Genomic DNA, 9,426 nt, shown 5'->3' with positions numbered 1-9,426 from the left:
ACAAAGCAAAATACAAAATGAGGTAAATCAGAATATAGACAAAAACCGATGCAGATAATGACGACAAACCAGTGTGGAGCATACAGGTTCAAAACACAGGTCCTCTGGTGTTGAAAGCTACTGAATAGTAGTGGGTTTTTAAACAGGACTTGAAAACTGAGAGGGAGGGGCCTGTCTGACAAGCAGAGGTAACTCATTCCAGAGTCTTGGTCCTGCTACAGAGAAGGTCCTGTCACCATAGATATTCATGAGGCTGCACAAACTCTAGTTCATGTTGCTGTTTGACGTATTGTTTTGATTGTTTACTGCTATTAGTGCTTAGTGTTTTATTAGTAGATGTTTTTTTAGTTGATATTTTTCTTAATTCATATCTTAGATCTTATTACTGTTTTTCTTTTACATTTTGTTTTCTGTAACTGGGACCCTGTGTACATAATTTCATCCCAATTCAGTATTTATTCAACATTTTAGTTTTTTACTTTAAAAATAAAATAAATCAAGTCCTTATCGGCACAAATAAAGTGATGTGGAACATGTTGCATCTGTTCTTACCGAGCACAGAAGCTGCAGCGTTGTGCTGCTCTGTGAGGTGCAGCTGGGCTGTGATGGAGCTCTGTCAGGTGCAGACTCCTCTGATGGAGCAGGAGCCGGGAGGCTTGGAGGGTTTAATGTGGAGTTTAGAGATGAACCATCACGCGCTGAAATACGTTCTGGATAAAATACAGTGAGAAACGGGACCGGAGGACAGTTAGCATTTATGCAAATTAGCTTAGCATCGTAGCAACGACGTTGTCCTATTATGGCGTCAGCCTCTTTTGTTAGTTAAAAATATGTTCAGAACCGATGGGATGAGTAAAGTTAGAAAACACTCACCATCTTCTATAAATGGTTCAAGTAGAGCAGTAGTCGTGTCCAAACCACCCTCCAATCCTCCATCTAGCTCGCTTTGACTTTTTTCGTCGGCCACCAAGCACAACAACACCTGCACTTCTACATTGGACCACGGCTTTGACATTATTGTTGTTGTGTAGCTTCAAAATACTAAAAGATACGCTTCTCCAGTTATCGCTAATGGCAAGCAGGAGAGAAAAAATGGTGGATCGGGTTGTTTGGAAAGACTCCACAGACCCCTCCCCCCGACCAACCATTGACCGACAGTGTTTCTGACGTCACGGCGCGGCTCGCTCGGACCCCTTGAGAAGCCGGGCCAGAATTTAGGGAGGCGAGCCGGTCACAGGAACAGTGGAAAGACCTCAAACGCACGTCAAGCCGGAAATATCCGACCCGCGCCGTGACAGTGGAAAAGGGGCAATAGTCTGAGACCCAGAGGAGCCACTCTGGTCACATGGCTGAAATTCCTGATAGGTGTGAAAATGGCTGGGTATCAGTCCTAAAGCTGCATTATAAGTTTTTGAAAATTGAAATCTGAAATTTGTTTCTAACAATACAAACTGTTCTATTTACCTATTTAAACCCCAATACCTTTGTCAGACATGCATCAAATCTACACAATTTGCACTACTGTTTATTTGCTACTTTAAGATCCAACCACCAATGACGTATTTTATTCTTGTACCTTTCTTTGCCTTCACACTTCATTTTCATAATGGGTAGTCATACAACTATGCTTTGTAAATGAGTTGAGAACAGAAAATATACCCAGGATTCCAACAGAAGAACGTTTGTGGAACTGACCATATTGAGGGTGTTGTGTCCAACTGGTCCAACAGGTCGAATCCCCCTTGGTCCATGTTCAAATACTGCCCCATCTGACCTCCGTGAAGACCACAGCCAACCTCCAAAACGACTGGTGGACTCCAAGACAATCACCTGTTTTAAAGATTTGATTGATTACTCCAAAAAAAATCTGCTTTCCAGTAATATTTATAAGTAAATACAGTTAAAAAAACAACAACATGAAATTGGGGTTTTTATTGTGTGTACGAAGCACACTGTGTTCTTTAACTTCAGCTGTTCACATTTAAAGCTGGACAAAAAATGATCAGTCAATAAATTCCCCCAAAACACTTTAATGTGAATAAAAATTAGAGCATGATTTGAGAATTGCGACTCAGAACCAAATCTGGTCCTTATCAGTCTTAAAATGATACAAGTGCAGTGAACCCTGCACTTATGGTAAATGGACTGTACTTCTATAGCGCATTTCTATCTTGTTTCAAGCTACTCAAAGTGTTTTACAACAATCTGTGTCCTCATTTACCCATTCATACAGCACTCTACTAGATCTCTACAAAGCTAATGGAACAAATCATTCTAAAGAGACTAATCAGAGCTTTAGATCACATTCAAACACTGATGGGACACACATCAGAGGCTACGAGGGGTTCAGTGTCTTGCCCAGGGACTTCAGCATGTGACTGCTGGTGGATTCAAACCCCCAACTCTCGCATTGGAGGACGAATGCTCTAACCACTCAGCCACAGCCGCCCACTTATATCACTGCACTTATTAAAGAACCTTCCAGTCTCACATTTTGCAGCACTGGTGCAAATGATTTTTCACTGCTGAGCTAAACATTTATAACACCCACATTTTTACACAGCTCCTTCACCACTGTAATATTACATCTTTAAAGGCCACAATGGTATAATTTCCCCATAATAACTGACAGTCACTGTAAGAAAAGTAAAAGTACAGATAAATGTCTGTCCTTATTTTAAACTGTTGCAGATAATTATTCAAATACTTTAAATATTTTATAACATAACTCAAAGTGGTGATGTTAAGTGTTTCACAAACAGAAAATTTAAAAACACAACTGCTATGAAAGTATTTGAATCCAATATATTCTGTGTCTCACTTTGTCAGCTATAGTTGTTGACTCTTCTATATTGCCAGAATAATGTTAAAACAAACGTTATGTGAATTATTCTCAAAATGTTACATTATAAGTCCATCCATCCATCGATTTTCTTCCGCTTAACCGGGGTCGGGTCGTGGGGGTAGCAGCTTAAGTAGGGAGGCCCAGACTTCCCTCTCCCCAGCCACTTGGTCCAGCTCCTCCGGGGGAATCCAGAGGCGTTCCCAGACCAGCCAAGAAACATAGTCCCTCCAGCATGTCCTGGGTCTTCCCCTGGGTCTCCTTCTGGTGGGACGTGCTCGGAACACCTCACCAGGGAGGCATCCAGGAGGCATCCTAACCAGATGCCCGAGCCACCTCAACTGGCTCCTCTCGACGTGAAGAAGCAGCGGCTATACTCTGAGTCTCTCCTGGATGATCGAGCTTCTCACCCTATCTTTAAGGGAGAGCCCAGACACCCTGCAGAATAATTCATTTCGGCCGCTTGTATCCGAGATCTCGTTCTTTCGGTCACAACCCAAAGCTCATGACCATAGATGAGGGTAGGAACGTAGATTGGCCGGTTAATTGAGAGCTTCGCCTTTTTACTCAGCTCTCTCTTCACCACGACAGACCTGTACAGCGCCCGCTTCACTGCAGACGCTGCACCTATCCGCCTATCAATCTCACGCTCCATGTTTCCCTCATTCATGAACAAGACCCCCGAGATACTTGATTTCCTCCACTTGGGGCAGGACCTCCTCCCCGATCCGGAGAGGTCACTCTACCCTTTTCTGGTTCAAGACCATGGCCTGGAATTTTGAGGAACTGATCCTGATCCCGGCCGCGTCACACTCAGCTGCAAACCGCTCCAGTGAAAGTTGTAGATTTTTTCCTTCATTCATTCAAGCTTTATTTAGACAGGTTAATCCCATTGAGCCTTGAGGACTCATTTAAAAGAGAGACCTGATTTCAACAAAGAATGATGAGAACAACGGACAACGTTGACAACAAAAGACAATTATAAAAGAGGCGTACAGATTATTATTATTTTTTTTACAAATTAAAATAAGATGGCAAAAAAGTAGCAAAAACAGATAGATTATAAGGCGAATGTAGAATGTAGAAAACTAAAAACAGGAACATGTCTGTATTGGTCCTTGCCAGGAGTCCAACAGATTCTTAAAGCCACTTATAGAGGTCAAGGTCGAGAGCTTCAGATCACGACCTAATGAAGCCAATATTACCACATCATCTGCAAAAAGCATAGACGTGATCCTAAGGTCACCAAAATGGATCCCCTCAACACCTTGGCTGTGCCTAGAAATTCTGCCCATTATGAAATGAACAGAATCGGTGACAAAGGGCAACCTTGGTGGAGTCCACCTCTCATCGGGAATGAGCCCGATTTACTGCTGGCAATGCAGACCAAGCTCTGACACCGGTCATACAGGGACCTAACAGCCTGTAGCAAAGGGCCTGGTACCCCATACTCCCGGAGTACCTCCCATAGGGTTCCCCGAGGGAGGCGGTCAAATGCCTTCTCCAAGTCCATAAAGCCCATGTAGACTGGTTGGGTCCCACACACCCTCCAGGAACCTGTTGAGGGTGTAGAGCTGGTCCAGTGTTCCACGACCAGGACGAAAACCGCACTGCTCCCCCTGAATCCGAGGTTCAACTATCCAACGGACCCTCCGCTCCAGAACCCCTGAATAAACCTGACCAGGGAGGCTTAAGAGCGTGATCCCCCTGTATTTGGAACACACTCTACGGTACCCCCCCCCCCCTTTTTTTTTTCATTAAACCTTTATTTAAACAGATAATTCACATTGAGCCTCGAAGACTCATGTACAAGAGAGACCTGTTTGGACAGACCATAAAAAGTGGTGAAAAATGACACATAGGGTTTGGAGACACAAAAAAATCCTATCACGCCTGTAACCTCTGTTCGCAGGTCAACAGTGTGATAATGAAAAAAGATCTTGCACACTAGTACATAATGACACTGACATTACACAGTGTGGGGGGGGGGATGTCTAAATTAAATGTCCATAACAATGGAACGTGCCTGAGAATAGTCCCCAAGATCTGATCCATTCTGCAAAAAGTCTGGGTGCTCGAGGCACAAACCAAGCCATCATATGAGGTACGCAGCCTGACAAGGTCCAGATTTGCTGCTGACAACTTCCTTGTTTGTTGATAGACCAGGAACCAGCCGAATCCAAAAAGCAGGAACCAGTTATCATAAATACAATTATAAATGCATCCTTAAAATTCACAGATGGTAGCAGAGATAGACACGTCATCAAGTCTTAAAAGTCGATGAGACATCAGCTGTGTGCGTGGCAACAGGACAAATCGGCTCGCCTAAAGCCTGTCTTCTCTTCAAAGAAATGTTATCAATTGTGTTGAGGGAAAAACTGACCAAATTCAAGTCCATAGTTCTGATTCGGAAGATTTGTAGAGGAGAGGCTCTAAAGCAGTTTCACAGACAGACAGAGCAAAAGTAAAGTGGAAAGGGAGAGGAGGAGACGTCCACCCTTGACAAGCGCAAGTGTTGAATAGGGAGACCACCACCCCAGTCTGCCAACCCAGGGTTAACTGCCCCCGATGTCCACGCAATGTTGCAGAGTCACGTAAGCCAACACAACCCTACAACATCTAGAGCCATAAGGAACTCCGGGTGAATCTCATCCACCCCTGGGGCCCTGCAACTGAGGAGCTTTATAACTACCTCGGTGACCTCAGCACCAGAGCTTGGAGAGCCTGACCCAAAGTCCTCAGGCTCCGCTTCCTCAGTGGAAGACGTGCCGGTGGGATTGAGGAGGTCTTTGAAGTACTCTGCCCACCGGCCCATGACATCCCGAGTTGAGTTCAGCAGCACACCACCTCCACTATAAACAGTGTTGGTAGTGTTCTGCTTCTCCCCCCCACCCTTACCCCTGAGACACCAGATGATGAACCAGAATCGCCTCGAAGCTGTACGAAAGTCATTCTCCATGGCCTCTCCGAACTCCTCCCACGCCCAAGTTTTTGCCTCAGCGACCACCCGAGCTGCATGCCGCTTGGACTGCCAATACCAATCAGCTGCTTTGGGAGTCCCACAGGCCAAAAAGGCCCGATAGGACTCCTTCTTCAGACTGACACAATCCCTCACCGCCGGTGTCCACCACCGGGTTCGAGGGTTACCGCCGTGACAGGCACCGACAAATTATGGCCACAGCTCCGATAAGCCGACTCGAAAATAGAGGCGCAGAACATGGCCCACTCGGACTCCATGTCCCCCACCTCCCCTGGAATGTGAAGCTCTCCCGGAGGTGTGAGTTAAAGCTCCGTCTCATGGGAGACTCTGCCAGAAGTTCGCAGCAGACCCTCACAATACGTTTGGGCCTGCCAGGTCTGACCGGCATCCTCCCCCACCATCGGAGCCAACTCACCACCAGGTAGTGGTCAGTGGACAGCTCTGCCCCTCTCTTCACCCGAGTGTCCAAGACATGCAGCCGCAGATCAGATGAGACGACAACAAAGTCGATCATCAAACTGCAGCCTAGGGTGTCTTGGTGCCAAGAGCACATATGGACACCCTTATGCTTAAACATGGTGTTTGTTATGGATAATCCATGACGAGCACAGAAGTCCAATAACAGAACACCACTCGAGTTCAGATCGGGGGGCCGTTCCTCCCTACCACACCCCACCAGGTCTCACTGTCATTGCCCACGTGAGCATTGAAGTCCCCCAACAGAACAAGGGAATCCCCAGGAGGCGCACTCTCCAGTACCCCCTCTAAGGACTCCAAAAAGGGTGAGTAATCTGAACTGCTGTTTGGCGCATAAGCACATACAACAGTCAGAACCCATCCCACCACACATAGGCGGAAGGAGGTTACCCTCTTGTTCACCGGGATGAACCCCAACGTACAGGCACCAAGATGGGTGGCAACAACTATGCCCACTCCTGCTCGGTTCCTCTCACCAGGGGGCAACTCCAGAGTGGAAGAGTGTCCAACCTTGGGGTGCAGAAAAAAATCAATGTTTTAAAGAATCTAGATTCTTAGATGTTATAGATACTGATGGCTGTAGACAGGAAGGATCTCTTATAAAGGTCCAGCCCACAGTGGATCCTAAGAAACTGGCTGCAGATGGTGTCCGATCCATCCACCCAGACTCAGCTGGCCTCTCGGTTCCCCTGGGCTGTAGGACCGCCCAAATGCTGGGCAGAACTCCTCCCAGAGCGATGACCACTCCTCCAGCAGTCTGCTGAGCTCCCTGCGGACAGCCAACTGTAGGTGCCGAGGGATGATCCCGTCCTTCAGCTGTCATGAGCCATGTTTCCTGCTAGCTCCAGGATCTCAGTGGTCAGGCACTTGAGCACAGCTGTCAGGTAGATGAGAATGCGTCCACATAACATCCTTTCAACTCATTTGAGATTTGGGGATGTAGTTGAGATATTACTTGAGCTTTTGAGATGTTAATCAGCTGCTGTTGGTTGTAGAAAACTGCCTTGTTGTCATGGTTACGCATCATAACAAATGTCCAAAACTAAAAAAGTTTCAGTAAAAATCCTTCCAGCTGCACAGCATCTGATACCAGAGGAAACAATCATCCAAAAAAATGTGATTTACATCCAGAACAAGAGGAATTAAAGTTTCCAAAAGCTAAATCTCTGAATGAAAGTAACAGAGCTGCTCCAACATGCAGCCACCTGGAGCAGCACAATTCTAGAACAATGTGTGTAGAACAATATGTGTATATACATATATATATATATATGTATATATATATATATATATATGTACACACACACACACAGGTCAGCTGCTCTGTTTACTTCTGCTAACGTCTGCTAACGTCTACTTCTGCTAAACGCTAAATGTTGCTGCTGATCTGTTTCATGTTGCTGCTGATCTGTTTCATGTTGCTGCTGATCTGTTTCAATGTTGATGTGTTCATGCGTGCACATCTGCTCATAGACTCATGTTCATGTTTGTGCTGATGTTCAATGTTTTATGTTATGAGTGCTTAGTGTATATTTAGTTGATGTTTTTCTTAGTTCATATCTTAGATGTTATTACTGTTTTTCTTTTACATTTTATTGTTGGATGTAACTGGGACCCTGTGTACATAATTTCGCTCCACCACATGTACCACATGAGGTGCGAATGACAATAAAGAAACTCTGACTCTCTCTGACTCTGACGTCTCCTCTCCTGCCCGCCCACCTCCTGGAGAAGCAGGAAGGGGAGGGGGAGCGCGGCTGAGGGCTGTGTGTTGGTGTTCAAGAATGTAGAAGGAGGGGGCGAGTGAGAGAAAGAAGACGGCAGGAGGATTTCCAAGCAGAAAACTATATGGTTTTATATCGAGATGGTCTCAACTTATATCGCAAAAAAATGATCTTGATATGTTAAAAGTATTGAGATATCACCCAGCTCTAGTAGCAGCTCAAACTGACGGACAGTGGTGAGCTGTTTGAAACTATTGAGAGCTGCATGAACCACGTGACCGCGTATCGGCGAGTTCAGAGAGTGTCGCACCTCTCTGTCTCTATGGCGCTGAAGCTCTGAATGAAATCTGTGACTTGGGAGGTTTTGATGATTTAGTACAAAGTTTATGTAAAGGATTAAAGCGTGTGTGCGTATGTTACCTTGGTAACCTGTGGGCTCTTGCACAGGTAGTAGGTTGCAGCCAAACCCCCAATCCCTCCTCCAAGCACTGCTATTGTTTTCATTGGCTGATCTCAACAGCAGCAACATCCAACAACAATCACAAACAGAAGAAGAGAGCAGGTGTGGCAGGGCCTGGTGGACACGATAAGAGACACGGTTAGTTAATCACACAACCGTCCCTCTCACAGAACACACACACCTAGTTTCAGTGTGACATGTTCTAGCTGCCTTTTTCCAAAAGCACAGGTGGTTGTTTCAGCTCGTCTGCACTTGATTTATTTGCAAGACGCTACAAAATGTTGGTGTTTATCATATTTTGAAGTTGTTTTTTAGCAACAAATGACAAATGAGAAAAAAAGGAAACATGTTTAAGAAATATCTCACCACTGCTGGGGGGTTCAGTGGTACAGGCCTTCAGCTAGCAGCAAGTGAGTGATGAAACTAAGTTCATTCATTCATTCAGCCTTTATTTAGACAGGTAGATCCCATTGAGCCTGGAGGACTCATTTACAAGAGAGACCTGATTATGTAGTTGTCTGAGAACTGGAACACGTTGTCCTCAGGATCGCATGATTTACACAAACAATGCACCGTGAAAACATGGCTGGGAAAAAAGTGAAAGAAAAGCTTACAGGAAGTGAGGCTGCACTGCAGATAAACTTAACACATCAAAAAGATAAGTATTATACAGTATATCCTGATGCATGCTCAATAATCCAAACTTTCAAGTACAAAATCTCAGGTTATCTGCTTTTCTAAAAAACATAAAAATATTTCCTTTAAAAATTATGGTCAAAATCTCGAACAGGTTGAGGATATAAGATTTTTAGGTATGATATTTGATGAAAAACTTACTTGGAAGAAACATAGTGATAAAGTTAAAATAAAATGTAAAAATATAAATAATATATTGCGTTCTCCTGATGCATGCTCAATAATCCAGGTAGAAAAATCTAAAAAA

General features: G+C 44.8%; 1 protein-coding gene across 1 annotated transcript in view; it reads right to left on the bottom strand.

Annotated features, from left to right (window-relative positions):
- Window positions 1-9,426, bottom strand: part of ppox (protoporphyrinogen oxidase) — a gene marked incomplete at its 3' end in the record, with an annotated part of 47,785 nt that overhangs the window by 33,141 nt on the left and 5,218 nt on the right. The window contains 2 exon segments of the mRNA XM_037677350.1: window positions 1,696-1,830; window positions 8,444-8,597. Of these exon segments, the coding sequence (XP_037533278.1) occupies window positions 1,696-1,830; window positions 8,444-8,527 (219 nt within the window).

This window comes from Nematolebias whitei, chromosome 5, assembly GCF_014905685.2.
Source record: "Nematolebias whitei isolate Nwh7 chromosome 5, NemWhi1, whole genome shotgun sequence".
Classification (NCBI taxonomy): Eukaryota; Metazoa; Chordata; class Actinopteri; order Cyprinodontiformes; family Rivulidae; genus Nematolebias; species Nematolebias whitei.
The sequence above is the reverse complement of the archived record's forward strand: the minus strand, read 5'-3'. Positions and strand labels throughout refer to the sequence as shown.